The sequence below is a fragment of the Balaenoptera ricei genome, chromosome 12, assembly GCF_028023285.1.
Source record: "Balaenoptera ricei isolate mBalRic1 chromosome 12, mBalRic1.hap2, whole genome shotgun sequence".
Lineage (NCBI taxonomy): Eukaryota > Metazoa > Chordata > Mammalia > Artiodactyla > Balaenopteridae > Balaenoptera > Balaenoptera ricei.
In genome coordinates this window covers 21,335,436-21,353,033 of record NC_082650.1, presented here as the reverse complement: position 1 = coordinate 21,353,033, position 17,598 = coordinate 21,335,436, and the positions used below count along the sequence as shown (strand labels likewise).

Genomic DNA, 17,598 nt, shown 5'->3' with positions numbered 1-17,598 from the left:
TAATATCCTCACTGTGGCTTAACTGCAGCTAACACTGCTTTTGGTGTTCGGGTAAGGATAATTACTGTGTACACATAAGAAGCGTGTTGCAAAACAGGAAGCCTTTGCAACAAAATCGGTGCATACAGTAGGCACTCAACACATATTTATGGCTACTAGAGATCGGCCGATGTACAGAACACATTGGAATTTTAGGCGTGTATAGGCTTATTTTAACAAATCAGCTTATTATATTACATCATCTATAACAGTGCTATTCTTAAGAGCCATAATTTATCTCTCTAATTCTTTCAAGTGCCTTCCTCCAGGGGCATTCCCAGATCTAATTATAATGTGGTTCGTGTTCATACCACTCAGATGGAAACTCTGTCCTGCTAAATTCTGACTCTTACCTATGCGTTTATATGTTAGTCTGAAAGTTAAAAGTTCATTTCATGAAAGTTAGAGGCAAAAGATGCATTTCCCTTAACCAGGTATCAAAAGAGGCATAGATTAGTGGCAGTTCTGTGTGTATAGCTCTGAAGGTACCATATATTCAGTACATAACACACACAGCATTCACTGTCAATCAGCCTACTGTGTCACTTACTGATTTTGAGTATATATTGTCTTTCTATAATATAAAAATCCTTTACAGGCAGAAACTACATCTCATATATTCATTTCCCTCAGGGAAGTGAGTACCTAATAGGCACTCAAGAAATGTTGATAATTCAGACTAAATGTACTATTTCTAAAAAAGGACCTATCTCCTAAAAGAGTAGTTTTTACCCTCTGTCGTATCATGGATGCCTTTGAAAATCTGATTAAATGCACATACTTAACATCTGTATACCCAACAGAATTGCACTTGTTAGGGTGGCTTTTAGAGCCAAGTTGAGAAACTCCTCCAAAAGCCAGTGCTCGGAGGTGAACCCTTCCCTCCATGCTCAGTCTCAGAACCTGGACCAGCTCTGCATATTTCACACCTGGACTGCTAACAACAGATTGCAGGTCAGTCTACGGGCCTCCGCCCTCTTCTCCAAACTACCAGCCTCTTCTCCAGATTACTACCAGAGCCATCTTTCTAACATCCTGACCAAATCATGTTTTTCAGTTCTTAGACTTATCAGAAGAAAACAAACCCTTCAGGACAGTAGACGAGGCCTGTTTTGAGCTGCTCCCTTCCCCCCTACGTCTTGAGCCTCACCCCTGTTCCCATCCGCCGCTGCCCTCTGCGCACGTGCGCTTCGAGGACGAGGCCCAGGGCTTTCCCAGAGCCTGCTGTCGCCTCCCGTTCAGTCTTTACATCGCAGCTAAAGACTGGACCCTGCTGAGGGGCCTCCCCAGGTCTCATCAACCTCCGCCACCTGCACAGCTCCGTCAAAGCCCTTAGGTTACATTTGAATGGTGTTTGCATGACTATCTCCCCAGCCATGTGTCTTCTCATCTTTCTGTCCTTAGGCCTGGCTTATTGTAGGAACACAAGAAATATTTGTTGAAACAGTGAACTGGACACTGCAAAGCACAACTGTCATACAAAAACTATAGTAATCACTTGAGATACAGCCATAAAGGCTAAAATGCATCCACATCCTGCATCCCTTTTCCCCTGCGGTGTTTGGTCTGAGGGCTAGCAAAGCCTTTTAAAGGTAATGTGTGAAAGTACATACCTTTTCTAAAGCCTCTCACCTCATTAATTTATATCTGGAAATGAAGGCTTTGCCACAGTCTGGCTGCAAGCACTTGTAAGGTCGCTCCCTGGAGTGGGAATAATTGTGGATAGTGAACTTCTCCAGGGTGAGGAACGTCTTGCCACATAATTGGCAGGGGTAGGTGGCCATGGGCTTTGTCTCTCACACCTTCCTTTTCAGATGCGCTGACCAAATGCTGTGCCATTTAAGTACAAATAGAAGGACGGTGCTGAGCACATCAGCAGAGCCACAGCAGCTGAGCGCCAGGCCAGGGGGGAGGCAGCGTTGTGGTCCCGGACCTGGTTCTACCCAGACATGGGCCTCTCAGTTACCACTGTCTCTGCTTCCTGCTTCCCACATCCCAGTTTCCACGCAGTCTCAGGTTGAGAGGAGCAAGTCTGAGGCATGGATGAGGTTCCAGAGCAGAAAGGCAATCTGCATCACTAGAGCTGGGGCACGTCCTGGATCACCAAACTGTCTGTGGAGAGAAGAGGAACAGTTTCCTTGCATTTCATCTGAAAACAATGCTTCTCCTCCCCCACCAGTTCAGCATCAACTCCCCGGAATCAACGTGTTCCTTTAAATGGCTTGAATGCAGCACAACTCTCCATCCTCCTGTGTGCTGTAAGAGGTCCTTCTGCATATAAATCCACCTGTCTGTGCTTCTCCTGGGTGGCAGGAGTCAAGTGCACAGTGTTTTGATGGTAGATGAAGCACACTTTCCGTTGTGATACAGACACCTATTTCCTTAGAGTCGGTATTACCGACTTCAAACCATAATTTCGGGTCATTGTGAAGTTCAGTCTACCAATTCAAAGAAAAAAACAAAAAACCTTCCCAGTGTGTTCAAGTGTTTTACTGGTACAGAAAAAATCATCCCTGCTTATTCAAGCCATGGGCTAGTCCCCTTCACTCACTGTTGGCAGAACATAAGTTGTTTATCACACCTGTCTAAACTTCCAGGGGATGAGCCGAAATAACTTGTATACATATAAGTTAATTTGTGAGGTTACCGTGCAGGACTCAAGTCTACGATGTAGACAAAGTGGGAATAAAGCTAGTTTAGTTCACTGATGTGGTGCCTTTAGAGGGGAGACAAGATTCCCACGGAGACAAAGGGACAGCTCGGGCAGAGCTCAGAGCACATTTAGATGTACAGGCACCAACCTCCAGGAAACTGTTCTACTCTTCTTTTCCCCATTCGTTTCTGGGGACGTTTCCTCATTCCCCAGCCCCAGCCTGGGGGACCAGCTACCTGTTGGAAGGCCACTCCTAGGAGGTGGGCTTGCCGCCTCAACCTGCCTCCAATCCCAGTTATTAACCACCCTTCCAACCCAGGCAGATCACCCAAATCCAGGCTCTTCTTCTACCAACAGACCATCATCTGGAAGCCTTAAGAGTCCAAAGCAGCATCGTGAACAACACAGTAAAACCCTGGCCACCTAGAAATCCGTGCTATTGTAGATGGAGTTAATCTCGGGCAAAGGACATGACCTTTCAAGTGCCAAGATTACAAAAAGAATAAAAGAGCGTACTGTGTGCTTACATGAAACTCACTGGAGTAGCTTTCGTACCCAGGCCAGCGTTTTCTGAGCTTTGTCAGGTGAGCAGGGCACTCGCAGCAACCTGACCCATCACAGCAGGTCGTCAAGGCGTCTGTTCCCTGCAGTCATTCATGTACTGCCAACTGTTTGAGAGCTGCTCTTTACTGTTAAAAGTTAATTTTTACTTACCTTTGTAGTTACTTTCAGATCAGAAAGCTGGAGTCTAGCTAGATGAAATTTTACGATAATAATAGTTCAAGCATCTTTAAACATATCAGCACCTAGCACATGCAACCAATAGACAAACACATTCCTTTTTTAAGGGGCAAAACTTGCAGGAAACTTCTTGTGTTCCGCATCAACTAGCTCGGATGTTTTCAGTGTCTGGTCAGAGCTCACAAGGAGCCAGCACCAGACAGACACCCCCTCACCATCCTGCCCCACCTGCTTGGAACCTTCAGAGCTGACGTCTGCACTTTGACCTGAAGCTTCAAGCACTGATCCAAAGCCGGGGACACCGGCATTCTCAGCTAGCATCTTGGCACCAAACCTCCTTTCTGATGGCAACACACACAGAGCTTATTCCTCTGTGACCAAGTGTGACTTGAACTGAGCCCCCGTCCCAGCTCTGTCCAAAGCCCTCTCCCCCAGCTCCTTGTCCTGCACCGTCCGCCTGCCGGTTCACCTCGCCGCCCGGCCTGAGGCATCCCAGCCACCCTGGCCACAAAGTGATTCCTTCCAGGAATTCTAGCCTGTGTGGCCGAGATTTTGCTGCCAGGACTCATGGTGTGTCCTACTTCTCATCCAGCCTAAGTCTGGCTATAATACTGGCCCAGCTATAAAGTCACAGAATTTATCATCATCATTAAATATACTCATTCACTTGAAATTGCTGTGTTTTTTCCAGGTCTATTTTAAGAGATTAAAATGTACACACAATACGAAGTTTGAAATGCATTTTTTTCTTGCTCTCTTTATAGCTGAACTCAAAACAGCGCTAGTCACTCAGGAGCAGGAGCTGGTCTGGCTTCTCACCTACACCAATCCCCTGCATGTATACTTTAAATTCATTCTCCCCAACTCCTGCTTTATGACAGATGACCAGTGTCCAACAGAACTTTCTGTGATGGAAATGGATGGCTACTGAACACTCAAAATGTGATACTGAGAAACTGAAATTTTTATTTTATTTAAGTAGCCACAGGAGGCTAGTGGCTGCTGTACTGGAAGGCACAGGCACTCTCAGTTTCACTGTCAAAAGAGATGAAGGCAAGGCTACCCTTTCCTTCAGGCACAGCTAGGCTGCTCATCTGCCCTCAGGCGTTTCCCTGAAGCACAGAAGGTATTTATGTAGATCCCGTCGTTTGTTTTATGAATACACTAGAAAGATTCCCTACTTCAAATTCCAGCTCACCCCTTTGTTAGCTGTCCTGAGTTTCAGTTTGTGTTATCTATCTGATGCATGTAAATGAGCTGGTAGGGACAACCAACTGAAACAAGATGGATCTGAAAGCACTCGGTAATCTAAGAACACACCATACAACTACATGGTAGTATTTATAAACCCTGGGATTAAAAGCAGAAACCATCAGCTGCAAACTGGCACATGGTTCTAACCACTCAACTATGGATATAATAGAAAAGAGACACACGTTCTCTGCTATGTATGCTTCACCATCCGTTACTCATAGTGGGAGGAGCCAGTAGCCTGGATAATACACATGCTCAACACACACAGGACGTAAGAGGGTGCAAGTAAAAACTGGCCTGAGCTCTTTGTTTCTCAACAGATATCAACTTTGATTGCTCATCAACGCACCAAGCATACAAAGGAAAAATAAGATTTATTCAAGAAAAAAGTACCTGCCTTTAGCATTGAATAAAGTTTTCCCAGATGCACTTTCCAGCCACTTCCCTAGATTCAGAAGTCCAACAAGCTGTAGACCTCATTACCTTTCCCTCAGGCCTTCAAAGATGGTGGGTATATAATCAAGGCGTTTTAGACATGGCCATACTGTATTTAAATGTGAGACATTTCCTCCAACTCTTTCCCCATTAAACTTGCAAAGAACAACAACAACAACAAAACATTAAGTCACTTAAGCGCTTATTTTTATACTTATTAAACTTATTGCATTAATGTCTTTGCCAAGACTTTTATCTTTCTTGAGTTTCGGTCTCTGTGTTAAATACACCTAGTCCAACCCTAAGTGCAAAATTGGTCCTCGAATGTTGAACTGAATTCATTTATAATAGTAAACATTCCTCAGTTTCTTCAGGAAGGCTTTTTTTAATGATGAACTCAAATTCACCAATAGTTATAACATTTCATTCACCATAACTCTATTTCATTAATATGGATCTTCAAATATAAATTATTTGCACTGTTTTCATGATATAATCACAAACTATTATAAACATAGTCTCCCCAACAGATTATAAATTCATTGTGGCTGAGGATCAAAGCCCAGCTATTTTTAAAAAATAGACCGTGTGGATAATACAGCATCTCCCATCACCATGTACTTGACCAGTACTGGCTGGCTGCTGCTGATTCCAATCTTTGGTTGAAACCTGATGAGCTTTCTGGCCACACCCTTAAAACAGACTTGTGATTAACTTTCTATTATTTGGCAAACCTCCAACAATCCTAACGGAGAACTAACAAAGGGATGGTCCTGATGATAGTCAGTTCTGTAACCTGACATACAGATTGCATTTGAGCCTTAAATACGGTAATATTTCAACACCTGTCACCCTGGAAAGATAGTAAGTCTTCCCCCAAAACATCTCAGGACATAATTTTCAATCCCCTTGATTCTAAAAATACTGAGTGAGTGATACAGATCTGCCAGTATGCCAAAGAAGGCTTGTGCCATCTGCTCCATTCTGTTCATGCTGATTATTTTGGGGATGAGAGAGCATCAGATTGGAATAAGAACATATATATATGGCAACAGCCAGGAAGGACTGTGTTCCCTGAGGGCTGATGGTATACGACGGCGGAGGGAGAGGTCAGGGCACAAGTGTAGTTCCAGGACGTCCCCAATGCTGCGTAACACAATCAGCTAATGGGAGACAAATGTTTTACAACATTCTCAAAATAAACTATGACTTCTGGCTTCTATTTCCATTGTCCCCAGTGACACGATGCAAGGCCCATTTCTGAGAGGAAACTGAATTTCCATTTTTAGTCTTCCAACATGGGTACTCCTAAATTCTTTTCTTGACTCCACTCATCACTCCTTGTGGGCAAGAAGGTTCTACTCCAAACCTTCTCTCCTAGTGTTTTTCTCTCCTAGTCCTGAAACCTGGGATTGCTTTTATATAAATGTGTTAAGGCCAATTTTAAAAGGGCCTCTAATAAGGTTCTGTTTCTTCTAACACTCACAAAATATGAAAGAGCCAATCATGGAGCAGGGCAGGTGGAAATGCATTGTTTATTTGGCTCCAGGAGGCTTCTAGAGAGGGTGCTCCCCTCAATATTTGAAGGACTCTGATAGCACGTCTCTATCATCTATGAAAAAACCATCCAGAAACATCAGCTGGAGGAAGAAGCTACCCAGAACCTCCAGGTGGTCGCCACTGCTTGTTTTTCATTATGCACATGCATTGTAAAACTTGTTAGGTGTTGTATCTGAGCAAGTATGGTGTTAGAAGAGTTGGGGCTCATTATATGTCTCATCAGCAAAAGGGGAGCTCTTGGGGCTGGGCTAGTAACTTGGTTGAGGATTACAGATGTGATGCTTGATGAGTACCCTACCAGATGGCTGTGGCTGGGTTCTCAGCCTTAACTGAGAACAGGGGTTCATAAGTGGGGCCCATGGCAGAGGTTCCAGGGCCCACGGCTGAGAATTCTCAAAAATTTTGTGCAAAATTAGGAGGCATGTGTATTAGAGTTCTTGAGAGGGACCATAGCTTTCTTCAGATTTTCTAAGGGGCTCTAGATTTAAACAGGTTAAAGGACACTGACTTAGATGAAAAAAGGGAAAATCCCTCTCAGTGCTATCAATTCAGTTTCACTTTTCACAAAGTCACTGATATTTCCTAAGTGATGGACCATATATTTTGTGCCTCAGTCACTGCATTTTATCAGGTTAAAGTAAAAAAAAAAAAAGGGAGGGGGTCTATAATAATTTTCTTTGGAAATTCAAGCAATAAACAACTTGTACAAATTTCGTTTCAAACGTGGGTACCGATGATAATGTAATAGATCCTATCATCTAAGACAGGCCTACCTTTTGACTAGAGGGAAGGCTGCCCTCAAAATCATAGGGGTTCATTTGTCAGCATCTTTAAAAATCTTTTATTAAAGTGTGTGTGTATGTATCCTCAATAAAGTACTAAGATGCTATCATTAAAATCCGTAACACCTGAGCTGACATACCACTTGGAAGAAGGCTCTTGCCTAGGATGAACTCTCAGGCTGGATCCCCAAAGCCTGTCACCCCACTATGTCTGCAGACCTCTCTCCCACAGTGGCCCAAAGGCAACCACAGCTGCAGATCCATCTACTTGGTATCTCCTTAACGTGCCACCTTCTCTCACGCTTCTGTGTTTTCCACACTATGCTATGCTCCTTCCTGGGCTATCCTGCCACCCCTTGTCTACCTGGCCAACTCCTACTTTCCTTGTCACTCCCAGGCAGAGGAATGAGCTCCTTTTCCACATGGTGAGATGGTGAAACGGGGAGCCCATCAAGAAAGTGACTGGAACAGTCCAGGTGAGCCCGCAGGGGCTTGGGCTAAGGTGGTCATGGTGGAGATAAAACAGAGCACTGAAAACCACGGCTCAATTAGAAAGGGAAGATTGGTTTGGTGAGAAACTGCTTCCACAAAGGGTTCTTCTGTGTTCCCTCCAGAACTATTTATTCAACACCGGGTAGACATCTCCACTTTAATATGTTTGAAACAATTTGCTTCCAGTGGTGGGAAGCATTGGCTGCCCGCCCCCGGTTCTGCTCTGGGGGGCGCCATGCACAGCAAGCCCCTGCCTCCCCCGCCTGCCAAGCAATCAGGTTTGCAGCCTACTGACTCTTCTAAACTGTCACCTTGAGAGGCTTAATTTTGTTAACCCAGTGACTAAGCTCTTATTTTCTTAGAAACAAGGCTGAAGATAAGCAAGAAAGCCAAAGTGAACTGTTTACCTAATATCTAGAGAGAAAATTACACCACAGCTTTAGAACATCAAATCTATGCATTAGACTTAGAAAAAATGAAAAAGGACGGGGTGCTAACCTTCTATTCACAAACAGTATGAGTAATATCTAGTTAAAGATGGCAAATTGAATAAAAGTATGTAGCCCCCGTCTCTCCTGAAACTCTACTAAAACAGTATTAATGAGATTTTTTTTTTCAAAAACACAGCCTAAGATAACAGGAAAGGAGAAAACTGCAACAAACTTTTGGAAGCTGGAAAGCAGGTAAACAAGCAGTAACTGACTTAGCCGTCCTAAGAAAGCGGAATTCTAAGCCAGTAATGAAAAGCTATGAAGCAACCTGATTCGCCCTGCAGAACCCATCAAAAGTCTCAAAGTTGGGCACTAGGTACTTCTGGAAGTGGGGATAAGAGTGGGTATAGTAACAGAAAGAGTGGTTTAAAGTCTGTCAGTGCATTCAGCCCTCTGACCCCCTCCCGAAAGAGGGTATGAGAAGGGGGTACTATGCTGAAACAGGGTGAATTAAGTAGAAGTTTGCATACTTCCCCTATTCGCCTATCAGAACAAAGGCAACCAGGCCTATTATACTCTCCAGGACAGGAGACTGAAAGAATCTTCTCTGGGAAAGCTGACTAGCCCAAGAGAAAAGAGCTAACGACAAGGACAAATGGCAGTCCTGAAGGGTTTACCCATATTCCCCTACAACGAAGCCCTTGTTGACAAGCCCTATCTAAGTACACAAAGCTTCCATCAGCTTTTCTATGGCTCCACTCACAAGTCAGTAAGCCTCCAAGGATCACCAGAAATCAGAAGCAAGCATCTATTAGGAAAAACCGACACAGAACAAACAGAAAAAAGCAGCTAGGATAATGAAGAAGAAAAAAGACTGTATGGAGAAAACTTCAGAAACAACTATCATTAATATCCAACAGAGAATAGAGATATCCCTAAAGGAAACGGATTTTAAAAAAAGAAAACAACAAACAACAACAAGGACAGTGACAAGTGCAAGACCCCAGGGGCAGGCATTTGAGTCAAACTTGCTGGGGGAGCACCTGAGAATCCGCAATTTTAATAAACTCCCCTGATGACTCTTAGGCACCTTTATGTTTGCCAATGTGGCTTCTTTTGAGGGTACGTGCTATTTTTACATTTTTGTTAGTCCTAATGCTCACTAGTGATTAGCACCATGAAGCAACGTTTTATAACCCAGAGACTAATTAACAGTAGACCATCCATAGGTTAAATTGTTAAAATGTGCATCATTAGACTAAGAAACAGGAAAGAGGAGATAATTTTTAAGTTAATGAAACAGTTTACTATCTTTGTCGTATGAAAAAGGTGCCTATTATCACTGTTCCTTGTTAAACATTTGTACTAGAAGTTGTGGTCGAAACAATAAAGCAATAAAAAGACAAAATTGGAATGGAATAAATCTTTTGCCATTCACAGATGACTATATAGAAAACTCCAAAGAATCCACACATAGAATATGAGAACTAGAAAGTCTGACAAGGTATTTGGTTACAAAAATCAAAATACAAAATCAACTGCATTTTTAAATGCCAGCAAACAGAAATATAACTTAAAATTAATTAGCCACAAAGCAAAGATATCTAGGAATAAATCTAACCAAAGACAAATAAGATATTTATGGAGAAACTACAAAACTATACTAAAAGACAAAAGAAAACCTAAATAAATGGAGAAATATACCATGTTCATGAATAGGGAAATACAGATAGAATTACTGTAATATTGTCAGCTCTCTTCATATTAATATACTGATTCACTGAAGTTCTAATAAAAATTCAACAAGGTTCTTTGTTGGAACTTGACAAGATCATTCTAAAATTTTATATGGAAGAGGAAAAGTCAAGAATAGTCAGGACTTTCTCCACTCAACTGGCTCATTCTCATCATCATACAAACAGACCAAAGAAGAAAAGGTAAAAGATAACAGATAAAAACTTTTTTGAAAAAAAGCTACAGTAATTAAGGCAGTATGATATAGGCACAGGATTAGACAAGTGGACCAATGGAGAAGAATGAGTAGCCGAGAAACAGACCCACTTTTGTATGGAAACTTAATATACGACAGGGCTGGCACTGCAATCATTGGGGAAAGAATGGACTACTTAATAATTGGTTATCCATATGGAAAATAAGGAAACTGGATTCCTACCATACATCATATAGGAAATTAATTCCAGACAGATTACAGGCTTAATGTTTAAAACAAAACTTTAAACCTTTAAAACCTTTAAACCTTTAAGCAAGAACAAAAAAAATAAAAAGATATTTCACAGAAGGGGAAACCCAAGCAGCCAATAAACAAATGAAAATATGTACAGTTTTATCCAGGTTAGATCTCTTGGTCCATCATTAAAATCACTTCCCATGTACATTTTACTCTGTGGGCCTTCCCCCTTCTTGACTGGCAAAACTTCAATCCTGGTTAATTTATTTAATCCCCACCCCTATCCCTGGCACTCCTTATGCCTCCATTCCCTGCCTCTTTTTTTTTTTTTCCTTGTGTCATGCACTTACCACATCTGACACTTTTTGTTTTATTTCTTAACACCCCCCTCCCCAACTAGATTGGCAAAAATTAGAAAGTCAGGCAAAACCAAGTAATGCTCAGTGGAAGGGAGAGAGGTAGTATACAAGCCTGGAGTCAGGACATGTACATTCTAAGATGCTCTTAAGAACTAAGATATGATGCAATTAAATTGCTCTATAAAGACTTATGCATGAAAAAAATTGAAAACAATCATTGAAACTCAAGATGGATAAGAAATATGATTGTTGAAGGAACAGTTATCTCTTGCTTGGGAGATCAGGAGAGGTTTCATGGAGAAGCCAACGTTTAAGCTGAGCCAGCAAGTTTACCTGGTGTTCAAGGGGGAGGTGGTCTATTGCAGGCCAAGGGAATGAATCAACACAGGGTACTTGAAAATAAGTACTTCAGTATGACTGGATATGGATGTAAACATGGGGGTACCATGAACAAACAGGCTGGAGAGACACAGACCAAATCATAAAGTGCCAGTGATGTATTGCTCTATTGCACTAGGAGAAGGTGGGCTTTTTGTTGTAGTATTTTAGCGGGCTGACTAACATATTTAGTCAAGGGTAGCCACTAACTCTGGGTTTATGTGGAGGTAGAGTGAGGTGGGGAGAAAAGTAGAAACAGGTAGAAAAATGCCAACAAAACACTGTCTCAACAGGAATAGGAGGCATTCCTGTTGAGTGATGGAAAAGGCATAATAAGCACAGGCATCTAAGCCTCAAAGAGCCACAGAAGACCAAGAGGAGCCAAACTACAAGGGGCAGGGAATCCCAGGACCAGTGACTAGGGGAGCCAGGCAACAGGAATCCACTGCAGTAGGCCCCCCTTATCCACAGGGAATATGATCCAAGACCCCCAGTGGATGCCTGAAACCACAGATATTACCAAACTGTACATATGCTATGTCTTTTCCTATACATGCATACTTATGATAAAGTTTAACTTAGAAATTAGGCACAGCCAGAGATTAACAACAAGAACAAAATGGAACAATTATTACAAACACTGTAATGAAAGTTATATGAATGTGGTTTCTCTCTCTCTCAAAATACTTTTTTTCCAAAATATCTTATTGTACAAATTTAGTGCCTTTTCCGTGCCTCAACTAAGCGCTTATTATGAACCGTGGCCGTAACATTTGCGGTTTGAGGTGAGACAGCAAAACTAGCACAAAATTCTCTTTCCTTCTGCACAATTTCACAGATAGAGGATTCCTTCTTACTGTAGATCTTAGCAACCTCAACATATGATTTTCTCTTTATTAAGTTGGTAAGTTTCATCTTTTCGCTTAAAGGAAGCACTTTACGGCTTCTCCTTGGCTCATCCAAATTGACGGCATCACCACTCCTGTGCTTATTAAGTAAAATAAGGGTTATCTGAACACATGCACTGTGATACCGACAGTGGGTCTGATAACTGAGCCAGCTACTAAGTGACCAACAGGCAGGATATGCTGGATGAAGGGATGACTCACGTCCCGGGTAGGATGGAACAGGCCGGCATGAGATTTCATCACGCTACTCAGAATGGTGCACAATTTAAAATTTATGAATTGTTTATTTCTGGAATTTTCCATTTAATATTTTTGCACCGAGGTTGACCGTGGGTAACTGAAACCATGGAAAGTGAAATCTCAAATAAGGAGGGACTACTGTAGTTAAATTAGGACTTAGAAAATGGTAGAGGAAAGAAGGGACAGTGACGGTGGAGAGGGAAAGAAATGTCAAGCCCCAGAAGAAAAACCTAGCAAAACACAGGAGTTCGGAGTTCAGTTTTAGACGTATTGAATTTAATGGTGCCTAACGGGCATTCAGGCCAGCCAGGAGACTTCCACATGGAGGAGACCCTGAGGTCGTCTCCCAGACTAAATAATAGCGAATAATACCCTCGGCTGCAGGGAAGTGGATACCATTCTGAATCTGACTTCTGTAAGTGACTTTGTAAATTACTCTGGGCTCTGTGTATGTGGGTGGCTTCGGAGCGTCAGTAAGGGCGCATGATCAACCTTGATCACCAGTGTCTGTCCTCTCCAAGTGGTCTGGTACAGTGGGGTGGCCTGGGCTGGGGAGGGGTTTGTTTTCTCTACAGCAGGCCGCAGCTAGACTGGTCCTCCCTTAGGGGACCTACTCTGCACTGTGGAGCCAGATGGAAGCGGGCGTGTGGTGGCATTGTCCCTCTTGGAGGCTCCAAGGACAGAAGAAGCCTTCTGCCTCAATTCCCTCAGTTCCTCTTAGGTAAGGTAGTGTAGTGACAAGTCTGTGGTGATAAAAATAAGCAAAATGAGAATTAAGTTTGCATTTTAAAAAAATTTGGTAAGATGTTCCAAATAATTTCTAGATGGTGATAATACAAAACAAGACCCTAATAGCTCAAAAATCCTGTTTGGTTGCCCACTCTACGAGAAGAGGTGGGCTTTTATTTTTTTTTTTTTTTTAACAGATGGGAGCCTTTTATTATTATACTGTGTTTAGCACATCAAAGATAACACGTAACTGATTTTGTCAAGACTGGCCACTCCAGGCCCACATGGAGGTGGGGAGAGAAGAAAGAGGTAGAAGCAGATCGAGAATGCCCATAAGACTCTGTCTCGACTGGGATGGCAGGAAGCACTGGAAAAGGCAGAAGCCCAGGAATATGAGCCTCGACGAGCCACAGAAGACCGAGAGAAACCAAGCTACCACGGGCCAAAGAGGACCGCTGACCAGGAGCCAGGCCCCATCACCACGGAGGCGTCATCTGAAGCCATCCTGTTACGACACCACTCCCTCCCGCACCTGCATGGAGTGGAAGCAGGGGGCTTACACAGCTCGGGGCTCCCCAGACAGGGCCAAAGCACCTCCACGGGACCGGTCACTCGGCATAATACCCGTCAGGCAGAGAGGAGGGAAGGAAACATCTTTACAGGGTCTTAAATCCTCCCCACTCCTCCTCGCCCCACCTCATACACGGTGTTCTTAAATATTAACATTTAGGAAGAAACAGACAAAGGTCTACAAGCAAGCAAAAGGGGTATGTGCATCCAGAGAGGCAAGCGTGAGGCCCAGGACTGGTTCTCAAGCTGAGATGGGACGGAATGTGTCAGGAAGACTGTTAATGAACTCTAGGTAGCATGGTAGGGGGTGGGGTGGAGCACGGACCCGAAATCCAGACAAGAGCCTTTGGTGTTAGGAGAAGATTTCCTAGTCATTAAAGTCAGCGGCAGGGACTACTCCTTTGTGACAGCTGGAAATATATCCCCCTCCCCCCTCCCAACAAATCCTCGGCTACTCGCCTTTATGCCCTTTACGATGTGTTTCTATAGCTGACAGCGGTGATCTCTTTTCCTGGAACTCTAAGAGCAGGGCACAGAGGAACCAAAACTTACCTAATTATCGGCAGGGCCTATTGTCCTAATACGGTTACCATTCTAGGGAAAAGAAAAGCCTGATTCCTTCCCAGGAAGTGTGTGAGGGCAAAGGCTCACACTGAGAAAAGAAATAAGAAAAGCTTACTAGTCACGTGGATGATGGGAAGCCAGACGCCCGAGTTAAAATCTCTTGACGGAACCTTAAAAGCTACATGACATCGGGAAAGGATGCTCAAGACTTGGGTGGACTGTTTCATCCTAAAAAAAACCACCTCTCTAAATAAATAGAAAAAGGGCTGAAAGTGCAGATAACAATATGTCAGCAAAGGGTCGCTAGAGGGCTGAATTAGAGATGACTTTCTTTGTTTTTCCTCTTTGAGTATCTGTACTTTCTAAATTTTTATAATGACTACTTGGGCTGAGTTTAGGAGCGAACCAGGTGGACAAAAGGGAGTAGGTCTATTTCAGGCAGAGGGGAGACCACGTAGAAGCACAGAGGCATGAAGCAACACAGGGCAACACGGATCATGGGGTCTAGTTTGGCTGGAAGGCAGGCGTGAGCAGAAGCGGGGTAGCAGGAGACGGGCCTGCAAAGAAGGCAGTGCCCTGAACACAAGGGGTCCGACGCGCCAGGCGGGGGGGATCTGGGAGCCAGTGAAAGTGAGGACGCTGTATCAACAGACTGCTGTCCACAAGAAAAAAGTTACACGTAATCACTAATCCCTCCCCCATGGATAACTTCATTACCCTGCGGGAATAGCAGATTTAAAAGTACTGTTCTGAAACCTCTAAATGGTTCCTTTTTTTCCCACAAGGAGGGCCTGAGACCTAATCTGATTAACTGAATGGACACATGTAATTGGCAGTTTCAAAAAACAATTTACACTTTTTTTTTCCAAGCTTTTTCAATGGATGAACATCCGGAACTCACTTGACTATAAACTGTGTACACAGTTCCGAGAGAAAAGTGAAATTGCTGTGCCCACTCCAAAGCTCACACCCCTTCCTCCAGAAGCAGAGGTCTGCCCACCTCTGCGGCCACATGTGTCATTTACGGGACAAAGCTACTATCCAGTGCTTGACTGAGAATCTTCTCTTGGCCTTTCCACGGCACATCCAATAAATTCAAAGGATGCCAGGCAAACTGTTCACCCAGAAATACTTGGTTAGAAATATGAAAATATTTATCACTAGTCCTTTAAGAGGACCCCAGTTTTTCATTTTTTTTCTTGGTAAGGTGACAGACATTTTATTTCATCCTGTTTCCAGTTTACAAGGAAATGGCACTGGAGAGACAAGGCAACTTTTCCAAGTTACTGCACTGTCTTCTCTGAAAGGGAGAAAGGAATGTCATGGAAGGGGGTGGGGGGGGGGAGCTTAAAAAGAGTGGAACACTAGCAAGCAGGGCCTCCTCTCCTTTTCACCTTAAGTCTTTTCTCTCCCTCATTCACAGCTTTAGGTTCTTTGTTTGTTTAACAAACCATTACAGTCATACCCAGTTCAATGGGGAGGAACGTGACCCTCTCTAAGTAGCTGTCCTCGCGGTCCACAGGTGTGGTCCGTCCGCAGCCCATCCGCAGGGCCTTCAACGTGCTGTTCTGCGCCCCTGCCGCCCTGGAGGCCAGGCACCTTGCTGACAACAAGCCCCGGCTGCCCGCTGCCGCGTGCCTGGTGCTCCTTCCCAGCAGCCTACAGCGGCGCCCCACGTTGTTCTTCCTTCCCGGCTTGCCTGGCGATGGCCCTGTCCCTTCTGCCTGAGCTTGTCCCGCTAAGCTCCAGAGACACACAGGGCCTGGGGTGCTCGCCACCCCCTACCTGTCTTCAGCCCACAGACTCACCACCCAATACCTGGCAGTCACATTCCAGGATCTTACTGGTTGTCACGCACACGGTCTTCCAATGTCAATCATACAGTGACCCGAAGATACAAGGGCAAGACACTCCCACCCCACACACACACCCCTAATGAGAACTGCCAGTGCCTTCCTCAGTTCCTAGTAGACATGCTGGCCACGCTGGGATGAATTTCAATTTCTGGCCAAGAAATCAAAATATTATTTAGTAAGAATATTCTATTTCAAATGGAGCCAAAATAACCTTTAGTAAAACAGTATTACATTTCAGTTGAACTCATAAAGTCCTCTCACGCTACTTTGTCTACTAATGCCCATCTGACAGCCCTGTGAGATAGGCTAGAAAGGCATCTTTATCCCCATCTAACAGATGAGGAAACTGAGGTCCAGACACCTCAGTCCTTTGCCCACAGGCACTGACTAATAAAAAGATACTGCAGGTAATACACTGTACTAAGCAAAGCCTAATGCACAGTGTTAACTTCTAAGAGTGTTAACTTCCATTAATGTCACGACTGATGACGACACTGGTGACCAGAGGCCAAACCCGGATGTTCTGAGCTAAACCAACCACTCTCCACTCCCACCTTGCCATCCTCCCCGGCTAAGCTGTCTACACAGCAGAGGACTTCAGCAGTAGCTTTTACCGCAGTATTTCCAAACAAAGCCTTGAAAGCTGTAGCTGGACTCCCTAGTGCAACTGGTACGTGACCAGCATCTTCCTCAGGCTCATCAGTCAACATCTTCCACAAATGGGAGGCAACCTTTACACATCTTCTTATGTACACAAGTGAGGAGTGAAGATAGGGCAGCTTTAAAGCTTCTGAACTGACTGGCGTTGTCAGCAGAAAATTCCAGAGATCTGCAGGTATTACAGGGGCTGTGTGTGGGGAAGGCAGAGGATATGAGAAGTTGCTAACTGCAGGATCTGATTCCCGGAAACACAGAGGATACTAATTTGCTTTTTAAAACAGAAAAGGTTAAAAGAATTCTGTTCTAAGGTATTTCACAGTGTGAGGGGGAAATGTAGCTCTTCTCTACCAGAGTCTTTTTGAAGTGCCTTGAACCTCCTGCATGTCCTTGACCTCTTTTACTATGTGTTTACAAGCAATTACTAATAAACATGCTCAGACAGAAGTAATTTTTAAAAGCGGTCACTGCTTGCGTACCTACTCGGCGACAGGAAACAGCAGCTCCAAGGCAGTCGGGGAGACCTCTCAGGAGCCTGAAGCTTCAAACCTGTAAGAAGAGATCTTGCACACCTTAAGTGAACGAAGCTAGGAAAACACTCCCCCTGCCCCCCACCCCCGCTTACGTGGCAACTTGAGCTTGCTCACTGCCAAGGGCACAAACACATACACAACTGCTAATGTGTGGAGGAGAGTTTCTCCTGCTTTTTAGGCATTTTAATAGATGATAGATCAAGTTCAGATGTTAAAATCCTACAGTATA

General features: G+C 43.9%; 1 protein-coding gene across 6 annotated transcripts in view; it reads right to left on the bottom strand.

The window, feature by feature from the left end:
- Positions 1-17,598, bottom strand: part of PLAGL1 (PLAG1 like zinc finger 1) — a 100,506-nt gene that overhangs the window by 4,420 nt on the left and 78,488 nt on the right. For 3 of the 6 annotated variants that reach the window (XM_059941067.1, XM_059941066.1, XM_059941065.1), the window contains exons 6-7: positions 17,316-17,385; positions 1,672-2,151 (exon numbers count right to left, since the gene is read on the bottom strand). In XM_059941067.1, coding sequence (XP_059797050.1) covers positions 1,672-1,823 — 152 coding nt within the window. In that variant the 5' untranslated portion in view covers positions 1,824-2,151; positions 17,316-17,385. The other 3 variants (XM_059941068.1, XM_059941069.1, XM_059941070.1) reach the window with 3 other exon arrangements.